Consider the following 18,442-nt stretch of genomic DNA (forward strand, 5'->3'; position numbering starts at 1 on the left):
GCCACAAAGATTATGGCAATGTTTGGTTCAATCTATGTTTGCGAACAGTTATTTTCTTTTATGAAACTAACAAAATCTTCTCAGAGAACAAGGCTGACTGATCACCACTTATCATCTTTGATCAAAGTAGGCACTGCGTTGTCATTTCAGCCTCATATACCAACAATTGTTAGCACAAAGAGGTGTCAAGCCTCAGGACAAAACACTAAAAATGATAGCAAATAAATGTTTAGTTTTTAATTGCTGTATTTTTGTTAAATATATTAGTTGCTGTTACATATTACTGCTTCATATCTTGTTTTCATGACTGCTGTTAAAATACGTGTGTGACATTAGCTGCTGTGTGCGGCCCTTGCAACAACCTCTTGTTACTCATGTGGCCCTTGGGGTACCCTGAGTTTGACATGCCTGCTGTATATAACCTGTCTTATTTTCGGGGGATGTCTTATGGAGCGGAAGACAATCGACAGTCATGCCGGCGCTTCCTTATATTCTATATCCGGCTTTTGCAATTTACCATTCCTGCCAATGTCCTTATTGGGTCCTCAACTCTGTAAGATCTTGGAATCCGTAAGTAAAGGCAAAAGTCATAAAAGACCATCTAATTGGTGCTCTGATAGACACAGTCTTTAGGAACAGAAGTCAAAGTAAATCTTCCTTCAATAAGAAGTCCACAGATCCCAAGACTTCTGATGGCAGGCTCATGACCGTAGGCACAAGATTATACATTTTGCTTTTCTTTGGTCACCGACCTCTTCAGACGCATTGGGTCATATCAACTATCAAAAATAAATACGCCTAAAATTCTGGAAGATTCTCCCGCAATCATTTTGTGCTGAACTCACAGAAAGATCCAGTGATTATTTAGTTAATATCAAGAGTTCTGCAGCAAAGCAGCCATAGAAGGGGTCCCATCTACATAAAGAGGGCAAGGTGTCTATTCCAGGGTGTTCCTAGGACCACAAACCAGGGAACAATTAGAAGCTGGTGATTGGTTTAGGAAGGTGAAATCTTTTTTTTGGAGATAAAAAACAAACATTCAAAATGGAGACCATCCGCTCAGTACTAACTTTAGTAGAGAGGCACGATTATATGGTGATAATCTCTCCGAGGCCTATCTATATGTACCAATCCTTTACAGTCACAGGAAGTTCCTTTGAGTAGCTATGTAGGGGCCTCAGAGAATTCATCCTGTTCAATTCACTTGCCCCCTTTTTTATATCTTGTCAGCGCCTTGAGTTTTTACCAAAATTGTGGTGGTTTTCACAGCAGCCTTAACCCTTTTCCGACATCCGCCGTACTAGTACGGCACATGTCGGGTGTTTAACTATGGCGGCCGGCTGGGAGTCGGGCGGCCGCCATAGCTGCCGGTGTCTACTGTGTTACACAGTAGACAGCCAGCACTAATGCCTCCGATCGGTCCGGGCATTAACCCCTCCGGCACCGCGGTCCAAGGCGCCATTTTGAAAAATTCAAATCACCCCCCTTTCACTAGAACACATGTAAAAGTAGGTAAATACTGTGAAACACCTACACATTAGGTCTCCCTGTGTCCGAAATCACCCGCTCTACAAATCTATAAAAATATTTTTCCTGTACAGTAAACGTCGTAGCAGGAAAAATAGTTACAGTGCCAAACCGCCGTTTTTTTCACTGTTTTGATTCTGATAAAAATTTGAATAAAAAGTGATCAAAGCAAAAGCATTTCCCGAAAATGGTAGAACTAAAAAGTACACCCGGTCCCGCAAAAAAAGACTCCCTATGCATCCCCGTACACGTACATATAAAAAAGTTACGGCTGTCAGAATATGGCGACTTTTAGAAAAAAAAATATTTTAACACAGTTTTGGATTTTTTTAAGGGGTTAAAATTAGAGATGAGCGAGTACTGTTCGGATCAGCCAATCCGAACAGCACGCTCGCATAGAAATGAATGGACGTAGCCGGCACGTGGGGGGTTAAGCGGCCGGCCGACGTTAAAGCGGAAGTACCAGGTGCATCCATTCATTTCTATGGAGCGTGCTGTTCGGATCGGCTGATCCGAACAGTACTCGCTCATCTCTAGTTAAAATGTAAATAAAACCATATAAATTTGGTAAACACAGAATACAAGGGACAGGTCATTTTGGCTACACAGTGAACGCCGTAAAACTGAAGCCTGTAAGAAAGTCGCAGAAATGCATTTTTTCTTCAAATCCACCCCATTCAGAATTTTTTCCAGCTTCCCAGTAGATTATACTGAATATTTAATGGTGGCATTATGAAGAAAAATTTGTCCTGCAAAGATTAAGACCTCATATGGCTCTGGGAGCGGAGAAATAAAAAAGTTATGGGGTTTAGAAGGAGGGAGTCAAAAACGAAAATCAAAAAATGCCATTGGCAGGAAGGGGTTAAGGGTGTGAGGGATCAGTGTGGTCCCATATCTGGACAACTGCTGGGTGAGATTGATTCTTTGAGCCACCTCGAAGAATCAACTTCCCCATCACCTGTGCATCACCCTGAACCTTCTACAAGATTACAGGTATTTTAAATCAATTGGAGAAAATCCCAGTTGGTGCCATCTCCATTTCTAAGCTTCATGATAAATTCTCAAAGCATGACTTTAAAATTCTCTCCAGGAAGGATAAGAGTAACAGGAGTTTGTATGTTCTCCCCGTGTTTGTGTAGATTTCCTCCCATACTCCAAAGACATACTGATAGGGAAAGTGTACTTTGTGAGTCCTATATGGGGCTCACAGTGTACATAAAAAATTTTCTTGAACCTAAAGTTGTAGCATCAGTTTCTTCATCAGGGGTGACTCCTGGCTCCCCAGCTCCAGAACGTCCTCACTTTGGATCCATCCTCCTGGTGTTGGGGTGCACATTAGATCATAATTGGATTCAGAGAAGCTGGGGTCCATCAAACCAGAGCCGGTCCTCCAATCTAAAGGCGTTGAAAGTGGTCAGGCTGAACTTTACTTATTTTCTCTCCCACCTAGTCAGTTGCAAAGTCTTGGTCCAGTCAATCTTTCTGAACAATCAGCAGATCTGTTGAGCTGCAACAGACTTCAGCCAGCAGAATGGGAGCTCAAGTTCAATTTATTCTACAGGATAACAATGTCATCAGGGGTTCCATCAATAGATGTAATAGCAACTCACCAGAATGCCATACTGTCTCTATTCTACTCTGAATTGTTGTGACCAAGCCCTGGATGGCTTATCAAGTGCTTAGTTAGAAAAACTGATCTATGTGTTTACTCTGCATCCCAGAGTTCTGGAGAAGATTCGCTTCAAGATGGTGGAAATTCTTCCATTCAGGTCCTGGAGGGCTTGATTTGCTCTCACATTGAGTCTTTTGAGAGGAAGCTTCCAATGATGAAGAATCTTCTTTCCCAGAATGGAGTGCGCCATGCAGAGTGACCGGGAGACCTGATCAACCTGGGTCTCTAATTGGAAGTTGTCAATGCTCTCTCCTGCATGCCAGAAAGCCATCCATGGTGAAAGTTTCTAACAGAATATGGTCAATTTTTAACTCCTGGTGCTCCAAACATGACGCACAGGTGGATTCAGTAAACTCTATTCATCAGTTGCTTAAAGAGGGTTTCAATAAGGGTCTCAAGATAAATACCCTGAAAGTGCCGGTCACAGCACTGAATATGCAATTACAGAACAAATTCTCTGACCAGCATTTAATCAATAACTTCTTCAAGGCTCTGAGGAACCTGAACCCAGTTCCACATAAGACTTTTCCCTTGTGGGATCTCTTCATGGTCTTCTCTACTTTGATGCTGTCACCATTTGAGCCTCTACAAGATATACCAATCTCTCTCGAAAAGTGTTCTTCTTAGTGCCAATAATTTCTGTAAAGCGTGTGAGTGAGCTGCGAGCCCTGTCCTGTAAAGATCCTCACCTTAGGGACCTAGGGGATTGCCTGCTGTTAAGAACCAGGCCCGGTTTCCTGCCTAAGATTCAGTCATTCAAGAATATTAATCAGGAGTTTTCTTTGCCCATATTTTTCCCCATCCACAAGAGGAGGAAAATGAGTAATGGCAAACTCTAGATGTCAAAAGAACTGAACTTCTTTATATCCAGAAAACATCATTGTTCCGGTTGGCAGAGAACCTGTTTCTTCAGTTTTTGAGTCCCAACAAGGGCAAAAATGCCAGCAGAGCCACATTGGCCAGGTGGATTAGATCAACCATTCAAAAAATTTTTATCAACTATTGGGCCAGTAATCCCCTCTTCAGATCAGGGCACATTCAACCCATGCCATGTCTACATCTTGTGTTGCAGCAGGCAACATTCTTGAGCAAATTTGTAGAGTCAGTGAGTGACTCAAATTGCCCGAACAACATCCAGGCAGTGAAGGAAATGCTCACGAAGGTGCTTGGGGTCAGGATAAGAGGATGGTAAGACTATGTCCTCATTAAAGTGAGAGGAGGAAACCACCTTAGGCAGAAAAGACGGTGGTGGACGAAGGACAACTTTGTCCCTGTGGAGAACCAGAAAGGGGGACTGCTGAGAAAGGGAGGCAAGCTCGGAGATCCTGCAAAAGGAAGTAATGGCCACCAGGAAAGCGACCGATAAAGGGGAATGCAGTGTGGCACACCCTTGAGGAAAGTCTTCACCTGAAGGCCGAAAGCCAGGGTCTTCTTAAAGATGACAGAAAGGGCAGAAATCTAACCCTTAAATGAAGAAAGATCAAGACTTTGATCCAGACCTGACTGAAAGAAAGCTAGGATGCTAGGAAGAGTAAAAAGTAGTGCGGATGATAATTGTTACTCTCACACCAGTGGACGTGCGATGGTAGATCTTGGCCAACTGGGGTTTCCAAGCCTAGAGCATGGTCTGCCTAACAGGCTCCACGACACCTCGGAATCTTTGACTTCAACAGCCACATCGTTAAACTCAGCTGATAGAAGGTGGGGTGGAATAGTGGCTCTTGAGAAAGAAGGTCTACCTGCAGGGGAAGAGGCCAAGGAGTGTCCACCAGCAGGAACATGAGATCTGTGTACCAAGCCCAGTGAGACCAATCGGGAGCCACCAAAATGGCTGGAACCCCCTTGGTCTTGAGCTTCTTGAGGACCCAAGGGAAAAGGGGAAGAGAAGAAAACAGGTTCAGTAGACGAAAGTTCGACCAGGGAATCAAGATTACGTTGGTTGCGAGTACTTGAGGATTCCGTGACTTGGCCACATAAAGGGGGACCTTGTTCAAGCGGAAGGCGAAGAGGTCACGGGGAGCACAGCTGTTGGAAGAATTCTTAATGAAATCTTGCCACTCGCCCAGGTCGAGTCTTTCTCGACTTAGGTAGTCTGCCACCCTATTGTCTATGCCTGTAACGTGGACTGCCGAAAGAGCTGGATCGTGATGTTTTGCCTACATTAGAGAGCGGGAAGCCTCCAGAAAGGTTGCATGGCTCCTGGTGCCCCCCTGGTGGTTCAAGTAGGTGAGCACAGTGGAGTTGTTGGATTGGACGCCCTTAAAGGAGAAAGGTCCAATGAGACACGGCGAGGAAGATAGCATTCAGTTCCAGCAGGTTGCTCTTATGGGAGGATTCCACTGTGGACCACAAGCCCCGGATGGTCAAGACACCGAAGACCACTCCCCTGCTGGAAAGGCTGGCATTGGTGGTGATCACCTGCTAACGGATGGGAAGACAGGACTTCCACAGGGAAATTCCTGGGGAGGAGAGCCACCAGAGAAGCTCGACAGACTCAAAGAGGCAGAAGAATCAGGAGGTTGAGGGTGGATGGGAACCTGTTCCAGGATGACAGCATCTCCTGCTGAAGAGGCTGCGAGTGGAACTGGACAAAAGGGACGGCCTTGAAGGTCGAAACCATTGTGCCCAGGACCCGCATGCAGAACTAAAGAGAACAAGGAAATTTCCTCTGAAGGAGAGTCACACCAAAACAAAGGGCCAGGATCTTGGACTCCAAAAGGAGAATCTTGCTCTGGTGGGTGTTGAGGATCACGTCCAGAAATTCCATGTGCTGAGATGGCACAAGACAGGACTTTTGCTTGTTCATGAGCCAGCCAAACCGACGAAGGAGGTCCAAGGTGATCCGCAAGCTGGAGAGATTGTCCATCTTGGAGGGAGCTTTGACCAGGAGGTCTTCCAGGTATGGAATCACAGCAACTTCCCTGAAATGGAGTATGGCTATTAGTGACTCCATCACCTTGGTAAAGACTCGGGGGGTGGCAGAGGCCATCCCAAAGGGAAGAACAACAAACTGGAAATACCGCAAACCCACCACGAAACAATGAAAACGCTGATAGCCCAGCTCAATGGGAATATGCAGGTAAGCGTCGCGGAAGTCCATGGACATAAAGAAGTCGCCTGTCTCCAGGAATGCTACCACTAACTGCAGAGGCTGCATGCGGAAGCTGCCGACGCGGACGAACTTGTTGAGTCCCTTCAGATCCAGGATAGGGCGAAGAGAGCTGTCCTTCTTGGGAACTGTGAAAAGGTGGTAATAACCCCGGAAACATTCTAAAGCAGGCACAGGGATGAAGACTCCCTGCCACCGGGGGTTGAAGACTGCAAAAAATTTGCGGCAAATTCCTCTGTCTGAAAAGACCCTAAGGGAGACCGCCCAATCCAGGGAAGCATGAGCCAGTGAGGGGCCGGAGGCTCTTGGACTGAGATGAATGGCAGAGTGAGGAAATAGGCTCAGGCTGTCCATATGGTAATACTTTGTTACAGCAGGCTCATGTATAAAATGTGCCAGCACCAGAGGGGGCCAGGGGGCAAGTTGGCTCTTCACAGGAGGACATGGTGGAGAGGGCCCAGGAAAAAAAAGACGTAGCCTACCAGACCACTGGAAAGGATGACTGCTCCCCAACTGCTGCAAGAAGGCTGTACAGAGAAGGAACCCAGGTGCTGTATTTCCAGGAGAGGATGAGAGGAGTAGTCCAGCACAGGAAAAAAAAAGAGAATAAAGCCCTCCACCTGGGTTTGGCATGAAGAGTGACTAGAGGGGACAACCCAGGACAGCTCCAATAGTCAATGGGAAGGGCTTTGGAGGGGGCAGACCTAGTTGTGGCCTAGACGATTAAATCATGGCCAGTAGCACGACAACGCCGACAGAAAAACGGAGGCTCTGTCGGGGCCTGAAGCAGCTGAGGAAGATACTGGGGGTCCAGGAGATCATTACAAAGACTATTAGAAAACAGACATGAAACGTACAGCTTAGGCCTTACATACATGGCTATATTATGGCACCGTATGATATTGAGCTGTAGCCCATAGACTTCCACCACGTGCCACTGATTTTATACACCAGCCATATTCCAAAATTCTTGTCTACAGCAGCACCAAGATCCCCTTTGCATCTACTATAAATTATATAGATCACGCTACCTGTAGTTACATGGTCAATTTGGAGGTTTCCATGGTAACTTTATAAATTTCCTTTAAAGAATTTATCCCGATAAAGTGCTAAACCGATTAAGGTCCTGCACTGCCCCCCGCAGGTTGTCTGAATAACTGCGCAAACACTTCCTGACAGATAATAAGCAGTGCACTAATAATTGATAACACAACTCGTTACACCAAAGATCGCTGTTACCCTACGACTATTCGGTCACACTGTGATCTCAAGGATTCTGTGACTGCAATTTCTAATTGCAAAAACATTGAACATCTTCGGATCGCAGTGCAAGTCCATTCACTTAAAAAGGACCTTTCACCTACTCGGGCACATGTGATGTAATACACCTCTAGAAAGCAGACAGTGCGCTAAATTCAGTGCACTATTGGCTTTCCCGTTCTGTGCCCCTGGTGAAGAGCTATCAGTGCCGGTACCGTAGCTCTTCACTATCAGAAGGGCATTTCTGACAGTCAGTCAGGAACGCCCTTCCTCACAGCAGCATCTATAGCGTAGTACTGTGAAAACAGTGAGGAACGCCCCCTCCCCTCCTGATAGTGCTCGTCCATAGACTAGTACTGGGGGAGACGTTCCTCACTGCTCAGCGTCATCACTAGGTGGTAAGGAACGCCTCCTCTTATAGTACAGCGCAATACTGTGAGGAAGGACGTTCCTGAATGACTGTCAGAAATGCCCTTCTGATGGTGAAGAGCTACGGTACTGGCAGCGATAGCTCTTCACTGGGGGCACAGAACGTGAAAGCCGAAATCAGCGCATTGTCGTCTTTCTAGCGGTATATAAAAGCGCATGTGCCCCAGGAGGTGAAAGATCCTTTTCAAGGCAATACGATCTTTGGTCACGCAAAAGGAGTCAAGGTCATAATAGCTTTGTGGTCCATCCTAAAACCAACTATTGTGGTGGTCCCTCTGGTGATGCCAAAACAAAAATTCTTCTAGAGGAGTCTGTGGGTTCTAGCACCAGGATGTGAGCAGCAGATCCTTTACGTCTTGTAGTGGTTGCTTGAGATTTAATTTTCATTAAAGATAATTTTTGGATCCCTGTCTGAATGTATACCTCCCCCTTCATTTCAATAGGAATGCTGAAAGTAGCCAAAGTACAGCACGTGGGTATCTCTGGCACTTCCGTTAACATTAAAAAAGAAGTGTGTGAGCTGCCCGGCCATCACGCCCTTCAGAATAGGGGACAAAAGTTGGAGGATGAGTATTCGGACCCCCCTGATCTGCAAGTTCTATCATTTGCTTTGATGGGTAATCCCCTGTAATTATAAGAAAAACAAACAATATAAATTTGGGATCGCACGACCTTATTAATTTTGCAGCAAAGTGAACAAGGCGTAAATTTGTAAGGGTTTAAATAGTGCAATTAAAAAGTATATCCCATCCCTAAAAACATGAGCCGTCATGTGGCTGTACTGTCATAGCTCTTGGAAAAAGAACGTATAAAAATGAACAAATCTAAAATTGGTGGTAGCAGAAAACTAAAACGCACTGGAGCCTCCTCGTGAGATCCTTATGCTCAGTAACAAGAATCTGGTTTTCATTTTTCTTAAATTTCAGACACAAGAACTAGCAACAAATCTATTTTACAGACAAGCTCAGAGTGTAGGATACAAAATCTGATCTTCGTATTAATACATTAGTGTCGTGGCCTCAGTAGTCCCTCAGCAGCGCCACACGAAGGATCTGACTACTCAGTGCCAACAGGAGCTTATATTTGTCCCAAGTTGTCAGTGCTTGAAGTGCCCGAGATAACACCTCGGTCCTATCCTATAAACTCTGCACCATCAGAAATCTTATATACGGTATAGGCTTCAAATACTTCTTTTTGACTATGTACGGTGTACCGCAATCCATGGTCATAACAACAGGATCCATCAGCTGCAATTGTCATACTATATCAAGGTAGTAACAAGCGGGACTTCAGATTTGCATCAGCATATGTATTGGGGCCCCTCGCTGAGTATATGGGTGGAGATCCCAGAAGTCCTATCTACAATACTTTTTATGACCAAAAAAAAAAAAAAAAAGAAATGGAGCTGTTGTGAAAAAAGATAAAACCAAACTAAAAAGAATTAGAAGAAGTTGAACAAAAAATAAATTTATGAGGTTCAAGTGACCTGGCCCAATAGCATCATATATATATATATATATATATATATATATATATATACCATTATGACACCTGTCCTTCAACGCAAGCGGCAAGAAAGACATTCAGGCGCGTCTCCCACAGTGTGATGGGCGCTCTGTGCGGCTGCTCTAGGGCCAACTGGTGAAGTTCTATAACGGGAGACCCTACTCTATTGCCTTTGTATATTCAGACACGGCAGATGTGTAGTACGAATTTCAGTGACTCAAACTCAGTTCCATATTTGTTAGTGGATACTCATCAGGGGGCGACACCGAGCCTCGGGACGGGCACTGCACTCCGGTCCATCCTGAGGTATCAAGGACAATTGGGTTAAAAAAAAAAATAATGGACACAATTACTATCGATCTCCACCTCTTGTCTCATTGCGGATGGTGCCCAAATGTCATTCATAAATACTCGTCTATATGTCTGCCTTTACCTACAGTCCCCCTCAATACTACCTCACATAGCGGGCTCCCGATACCCCACCCCACCCCCTGACATCACAGCTGATGTTGCTTCTCCTCGGGCTCTACGTTATTGCAGGTTATCAGTGTTACTAACACATTTCTCTATGTACACCTGTAATGACATACGTTATGCTATGTATATACGCACACAAGGCCTCAAGCCATATCTGCAACATGTATCCTGGGCCATCATTTATGGGAACATATCATTTGTGGTCTAGACAGTAATCCAGTGACACCACCTCAGAGTATGGGTCATCTGTAGACCTCAGTCCACCATGTTTTGGGACTCCAGCAGATCTGCATCTCAGAGGTTCAACATAAAACAGTATAAAGACTCTTTGTTAAAATATAAAAGATGATGTGATGCCGATATCTCATAATATACCACAATAAAACCAACATTTTTATAGACCTCCAGCAAGTACAGTCCAGAAGAGGGCAGCACTCAATACACGGCAGCTCTAAATGCAGTCTCCAGGCTACAATAGTACAGATCTAGGACTACTCCTGGTTATACGGACTTGTTCATTCCTGGAAAGGTCCAGAAAAAGTAGCTAATGTCAATTTATAGAACAGAAGGCCCCTGTTTATTCTCCTTGGGTTGAGGGGTTCTGGAGTTTATTTGGAAGTCCTGCAGGCCCCCGCCCACCTCTGTCCTTTGCAAACTTCCTTGTGCTTCTTAAAGTAACTTTCTACCCTGAATCTGCGGCCACAGTCTTCACAAGAGAGCGAGTTTTCACCGTGGGTTTTCAAGTGTTCTGTGAGATGATGCTTTAGCTTGAACCTCTTGTGACAGACAGAACAGCCAAAGGGGCGCAAACTGAATTTCATCATGATATGACGGTCACGTTTATCCTTTACTGCAAACCGCTTCCCGCACAAGCAGCCAAATTTTTTCCCATCTGGGGCAGCCACAAGCTTAACAGGAGCATGAACAGTTTGAGCCTGAAGAGCTTGGGATACAATCTCATTTCCATGAAGGTCTACAGGTTTGGAAATTGTGAAGGAAGTTGGTTCAGAGGCACCATAGAGTTTCTGGGGGAGGCAGAGAGAAACATCAGTAGAAGATGGACATGACGTAGGAGGGATGACGTAGCTCAGCTCTGATGGATACTCGGACTGCACCTCACTGGCTTCAAAAGCCTTCAAATAAGCTCCATCCTCTTCTGTCCGCTCATGCTTGATATAGATGACTTTGGGGCTTTCAGGTGATGAAGAGGAAGAAGGGAGAGCATAAGAGCAATTGGTGGCAACAGACTCATCCAGGACATTTCCACCACTCTTACAAACCTCTTCTTCCTCTAAAACACGAACCTTGATCACTTCGTCATCATCCGAGCAACCCAAAGCAACTGTTGGTGGTGCTGGTGGTAGTGGCTCATCAAGTTGTAACTGGAAGCTGCTGCTCGGAGATTGGCTTTCACTGGCACGGCTTGACCAAGAGTGTGGGACATAGGCTTTCCGCTCTTTAAGAATCTCAGAGCATTTGTCTACCACTTGCCACATCTGTAGACCACTGGCCACTAGGAGATGTGCTGGCAATGCCTCCATTTCAAGACAAAGTCTACCAGAATAAACAAGTTGCAAGAGATTCTCGAAAGCCTCGGGCTGAATGACACTAGGCAAAACCAAACAGCTGGTGTCATTCAAGAGCAGCTTGTCATGGAAGTAAGGAGAGGAGGCGGCCAGGACAGTTTTGTGAGCTTGGAAGACACGATCTTGGACCTGGACAGACAGATCACAGAACTTCCCCTCCAGTCGCTGCTTATTCAGTGTGTCCAGGAGCACAGAGCTGTAGTGTGGGAAGTCCAACTGGACGCTCTCAGTGCCAGACATGGTGATGATCTAAGGGACACAAAAACAGACAATGAGATACAAAAACATTTATAAAATTGTCATTACCATTCTTCAGACCACGAAACTGCTGCAATGTTGTATCAGTTTGGAGACTATTCCTCAAAAGTAAATGAGTGAACTGTGCTTGGGGGAAGCCTCCAGATTTTAGACTAGCACCAGAAGATTGGGTCACATGTATTAATGTGAACCAAAATCTCTGACTCAATGTTTTATCTTCTGGCAGAATTTGTGTCATTAATACACTTTCTAATACATTTTATTAACAGATGTGACTCCTTTCTGTACCTTATTTATTCTACTCATGTTTCTCTACAGGCAGCAGAAATCCTCTGACTGCTTCTTACTGCTAGTATGGGTACTTGGGCTCCTGAATCGTATAGGGGTGCTGAGGCTGCCAGCCATAAATCAGTTATATTTTGGGCTGTAATTCTGGTTCTGATGAGCATCGCCCTTATACTCTACTTCCAGAGATATCACCAGTTAATCTCCATACTGATCATCCAGAGTCAGAGCTGGAAGCAACTGGAGCGGTCTATAAGTATGCCAGTCCTGACATTGTCAATTGGCACCATCCCTGGGAATAAAGTAGAATAGTGATCCTTGTGTTATATAAAATGACACCAGAACCACAGATTTAGTTGGAGACCCCTCAGTCTGCCAAGATCAAATCTTTCTTCCGGCTCATACTTTACTTTTGACAGCCGTTTCTTCCTCCAGACAGTTGGACGGCGATGGGGAGCCCGGCCACACACAGTTTTGCTAATTTTTGGGATGTGGGAGAAGCAGCTGGTCTTTACTGACGAGATGGAGAGATGAACATCAGTGATACCCATCTGGTTACGGTATATCAGTGACATCCTATTATTTTGGTGAGAGACGCAAGACCAATTTTGGCAATTCATCGATGTATTAAATCTTAACATGAGATTTACTGCAAATGTTGACTGTAAACATGTCACTTTATTTAAAGGGGTTGTCCCGTCACAAGGATCCTCTCTATACTGCTTGTTAATGTGGATGTAAGACTTTTCCTAAATACATTGCTTCAGCAAAACTGCTTTGTTTGTCCACTATCTTACTTTATTCATTTCTCTGTTGACACAGCCCTGACTTATCTGGTCAAAAGTCAAGTGATGTATCTGCCTGCTCTCAGGGAGGAGGGGCTAAGTGCACGGGAGCGAGCGTGGAGGGGGGGGGGGGGGTAGTTTACACATTGGGGGGGAAGGGGCCGCCAATACAGACCCGGCGATGCTGCTATTCCGGAGGGGGGCAGAGGAGCGGAATAGCAGCATCGCTCCTGCCGCTGCTGGCTTCATGCAGGGCAGGAGCATAGCGATGTTGCAGGCATCTGTGCTGGCGTCTAACACTCCCCGGCATCCGCCTCTCTATTACAGCGGATGCTGGGTCTAAATTGCATTGTAAAGGCTGTACGTCCGATGCCTAGCTGCATCAGGAGCGCACACGCAGGGCCAGCGGCATAGAAGCGGCGTCTTCTCGCCGCTGGCTTTGCATATGTAACCCCGCCCACCAATGATGCAACAAAGCCGGAAGAAAGAAGAATTTACAGCATCGAAGACTGGTGAGTATGCGACGTGGGAATACCCCTTTAATGTAGATTGTGAGCCCCACATAGAGCTCATAATGTACATGTTTCCCTATCAGTGTGTGTTTTTCAGAATATGGGATGGAAATCCATGCAAACACGAGGAGAACATACAAACTCCTTGCAGATGGTTTTTTTGCCCTTGGCGGGATTTGAACACCAGGACCCAGCGCTGCAAGGCCACAGTGCTAACCACTGAGCCACCGTGTGGCCCCTAAACATGTCACATTTCTTGACCTCTCCATTAATACTGACCGACAAGGTTGTGTTTCTATAACAGTATTTCGCAAAGACACTGCTACTAACAGTTTGTTCTCGTGGAACCGTCACCATCTACTGCCATTACTTAGAGGAACATCGAAAGGTCAATTAATAATAATAATACATTTTATTTATATAGCGCCAACATATTCCGCAGCACTGTTCAATTTATAGGGTTCAGATACAGACAGACATACATAACAAAGAACGTCATTTCACACAATGGGACTGAGGGCCCTGCTCAAAAGAGCTTACAATCTATGAGGTAGAGGGGGTGACACAAGAGGTAGCAGGGGCGGCATTGCTTATACAGTGGTCAGACAATTTTGTGCATTAGGAATTGTGATCGGCCTGTCTGAAAAGATGCGTCTTTAGATTGCGTTTGAAACTGTAGAAGTTGGGAGTTAATCTGGTTGTCCGGGGTAGAGCATTCCAGAGAAGTGGTGCAGCTCGGGAGAAGTCTTGTATACGAGCGTGGGAGGTTCTGATAATAGAGGATGTAAGTGTTAGGTCATTGAGTGAACGGAGAGCACGGGTTGGGCGGTAGACAGAGATGAGGGAAGAAATGTAGGGAGGTGCGGCATTATGGAGAGCCTTGTGGATGAGAGTAATAACTTTATATTTTATTCTATAATGAATAGGCAGCCAGTGTAGTGACTGGCACAGACCCGAGGCATCGCTGTAGCGTCTAGCCTGATAGATGAGCCTGGCCGCTGCATTCAGAATAAATTGTAGAGGGGAGAGTTTAGTGAGGGGAAGACCGATTAGTAAGGAGTTACAGTAGTCAAGGCGAGAATGAATCAGAGAGACAATAAGTGTCTTTAGTGTGTCTCTGGTAAGGAAAGGACGTATTCTGGAGATGTTTTTGAGGTGGAGGTGACATGAACGTGCGAGTGATTCAATATGAGGGGTGAAGGAAAGGTCTGCGTCAAATATGACCCCGAGGCAGCGGGCCTGCTGCCTAGGAGTTATAGTAAGGCCTGAGACTGCAATGGATATATCAGGGACAGATCTATTAGATGGTGGAAACAGTAGTAGTTCAGTCTTAGAGAGATTTAGTTTCAGATAGAGCGAGGACATGATATTAGAGACAGCAGAGAGACAGTCACTGGTGTTCTGTATGAGTGCAGGGGTGATGTCACGGGAAGATGTGTATAATTGGGTGTCATCAGCATAAAGATGGTACCGAAAGCCAAATCTGGCAATGGTTTGTCCAATGGGGGCTGTGTAGAGAGAAAAGAGCAGGGGGCCGAGGACCGAGTCCTGAGGAACCCCAACAGCAAGGGAAAGCGGGGAGGAAACAGAGCCCGCGAATGATACACTGAAGGTGCGGTCTGAGAGATAAGAGGAGAACCAGGAGAGCGCAGTGTCATTGAGGCCGACTGAGCGGAGCCTATTGAGGAGGAGATGATGGTCAACGGTGTCAAAAGCTGCAGAGAGGTCCAGAAGAATAAGAAGAGAGAAGTCACCATTAGATTTAGCCTTTAGTAGATCATTAGAAACTTTTGTGAGAGCTGTTTCAGTAGAGTGCAGAGCGCGGAAACCAGATTGTAAGGGGTCAAGCAATTCCTAAGAACGAGACGCAAATGTTCATCTTTTAGCAGCAGCCGACAAAATGGAAGATTTATTAGGAGGGGCAACTCAGAAGCTCTGCTCCGAAAGGCCTGTACTGCATAGATATATAGTATGGGGGGGGGGGGGGGGGGGGCTATATATATATATATATGCACACTCACATTTACCTCTTAATAGAATGTTTTCAGTGATCACACCTCAATGAAATGTTTCTAATATATATATACACTACTGATTACTATATATTGATGTCACTGTATATACACGTAGTAATATGTTATAGTGTGTGACTATAGTAGAACATCTGTGTGTGTATATATATATATATACCAGCTATCTCACCATATATACAGTATTGCCATATGTACACACAGACATTACCGTATATACACATTAGAGTGGGATGAGGGTGTCTCTGTATACAGAGGGCTCAGACCCCGGTACTCTCCATACACTGCAGTTTGGGGCACTCGGTACCGGCCCCGTACTCAGGCCGCCGCCGCCGCCGCCCCGGCTCTCAGTTACCTGTCTCTCCCCCCGCAGATCCGCACTGCTCAGCTCTACACTGCGGCCGCCCCGGGACACGGTCACAAGGACAAACATAAGCTATCCCTGCACCTCTGCTGGGTAGCCAGGCCCCGCCCCCTAGCCTCGGGGACAAACATAAGCTTACCCTGGGTTAGCCTCAGGTCACGTGTCCCCCTTGTGACGTAGAAAGTGTGTGGACAGCGCGCTATTAGCGGCAGAGGCGCGGGCTCCGGGGATGGGGTGACCCCGCTGGGGTTGTGGAGAGGAGCTCTCCTAATGTCATTGGTTGTGTAGCTGTGACTATAGGGAAGAAGCTAAGTGCCCCCCAGGAGGGGGTGGAGGGGCCGGGCACTTATTTCATGAGGAGAAGCTTTACCTTTGGGCCGTATTCACACAACAAGTTACTCAGCAGTGTTGTAACATGGGCCGTGTGCAGCGGTGTGAACACTCCCTTATAGGCTGAGGCCCAGGTTGTGGGAAAGCTGCTTTTTTCTGTCGAGTCGTCTCCATTGTAAGTATAATGGCGGCCTCGGCCTGTGTGTGATCTGCGCCTGCAAACTACAACAAATAACGCGGCTTCTCCACAATGTGAGGCCTCGGCCCCTTGGAGATGACTGGGGGGGGGGGGGGGCAGGGACATATCTGGGGTTTCTGGACACATTCTGTGTTATATGGATCCGTGTGCGAGACGACAGTCTGGCCGCCAAACTCACCACAGATCCTATTCATGGACTGAATGCGGCCACAGAAGCACGTGTGACACACGGATAACATGTATGTGCTGTGCAATCACAGCAAGCCCACAATCATCTGCAAGGGGCCGCACCGTATATTCACAGCGAAGATCAAATGTCACAGAGCGTCACATCCAGGCCATGACTGCGGGAGCCGGGAAACATGGATGATTGTCGTGCACCATGGCCATGTGAATATATGCTGAGGGCTTCAGGCTATGGCAGTAGTAATAACTATAATTATATAGCACCAACATATACCACAGCACATTACACATCAGATGAATAGACAATAGGAGACATTACAGTGTGGTAAAGAATTAGTCTATGAGGAGATACAAGAGGTCGGAGGGTTTGTTTCGTACAATGGTCCGGCCATAAGTAAGTAAGTAAGGTCGTGTAACTGAACCTGTCTGAGCCGTCACCAGCCGGTGTATGCGAATATACAGAGTGCAGAGTCACTTCTAGATGTAAGGTTCAGGATCTGAGGAATAGCGGAGGAAGAATCGCTTAGGGTAAGACATATTAGTGTAGTGTGCAGGACCATGTGATCAGGTCATGTGATAAGCCTGACCATAAAGATGTGACATTAGTTCCATAGTTGGGGATTAATCGGATTGTCTGGGGTAAAGTGCTCAAGAGCACCGATGCAGCTCAAGAAAAGACTTGGAGACAGCAGTGGGTAGTTCAGATAATGGAGAGTACAAGGCTTTTATAGAACTGTAATTATTATACAAGGAGAACAGTAAAGGAGAGACAATGTGCCAATCCCCTTAAATGCAAAGAGTCTAATACAAAAACCTAACAACACAGAAAAAAGACAAGGGGGGGAACAACCAGAGAGGACAGAAAAAAAACATCAGGGTGGGAGAGGGGAAGACAAAGATCAGAGACCCCCAAGGTGCAATACGTGTCCCGTATGTCGCGAGGCGAACCCGCCTGAAAGAATGAGCATGTCGCTTCTTTTTCTGGGAGTCGGAACAAATGGCTCCCGGAAGAAAGACCTGAGCGGCTCCCATTGTCTTTTTGGTCAGGAGTTTGATGTGGATACGGCCTCAAAATCCTGACCAAAAACTCTGTGTGAACTTACCCTGAATACTACAAGCATCTGGAAGAAAGCATCAAACAGAATGAGGCCGGAATAAGCTCAGACTTTTCCTTTGTTGTTCAGGATGAAGCGCAGTCATTTAACTGGAACAATGAACAAGTAACTGCGCACCTTCTGCGATCTCTTACAATGATAATAGAGGAGTAAAGTGCGACAGTGTAGTTCTGATATCGGAGCGCTTACGTCAGGATTCAATAGCTGTTCATTTGTTCCAAAAAAAATTTGATTTCAGTGATAAGAACGGCCATCTACCAAGTGTGAGCAAGGTCTGCTACGTCTCAGATGGCTCTTCTGCACAGTATGAAAACAGGAAAAACTTTATAAACGTATGGCGCCACAAGAAAGATCTTGGAGTGGAAGCTGAATGGCACTTTTTTGCTACTGCTCATGGCAAAGGTGATGGGATGGGTTAGGAGGCCCCGTGGAACGCCTTGCAGCTCGAGCTAGACTCCAGACGCCATATTCACACTGAATCTTACCACCCATGCAACTTTTCAAATGGAGTGAGAACAATATTCTTAACATCCAGTTCATGGATTGTACAAACCAGGACAACAAAGAGGAGGAGAGTTTGTCAGAACATCGGTCACAGGAAGTAGAACTCATCAAAGGAACTCAGCAACACCGCACTGTCATCCCATGTGGTGAAACAGAAATAAAAAGGATTTTTTTCATTCAGCCATACCAGTGACGTCCATGAAGTGGTAGAAGGCGGCACAAGATTGGTAATGGACGACATAACATATATATATATATATATATATATATATATATATATATATATATATATATATAGTCCTATGAAA

At 45.7% G+C, this 18,442-nt stretch overlaps 1 protein-coding gene across 1 annotated transcript in view; it reads right to left on the minus strand.

Annotated features, from left to right (window-relative positions):
- LOC142184878 (zinc finger and BTB domain-containing protein 9-like) overlaps positions 1 to 15,869 on the minus strand; it is a 32,674-nt gene extending 16,805 nt beyond the window's left edge. The window contains exons 1-2 of the mRNA XM_075260002.1: positions 15,792 to 15,869; positions 9,549 to 11,815 (exon numbers count right to left, since the gene is read on the minus strand). Of these exons, the coding sequence (XP_075116103.1) occupies positions 10,589 to 11,815; positions 15,792 to 15,869 (1,305 nt within the window). The 3' untranslated portion in view covers positions 9,549 to 10,588. The remainder of the gene's footprint in view (positions 1 to 9,548; positions 11,816 to 15,791) is intronic.
- Positions 15,870 to 18,442: the final 2,573 nt, after the last annotated feature.

Source organism: Leptodactylus fuscus, chromosome 11 (assembly GCF_031893055.1).
Source record: "Leptodactylus fuscus isolate aLepFus1 chromosome 11, aLepFus1.hap2, whole genome shotgun sequence".
Lineage (NCBI taxonomy): Eukaryota > Metazoa > Chordata > Amphibia > Anura > Leptodactylidae > Leptodactylus > Leptodactylus fuscus.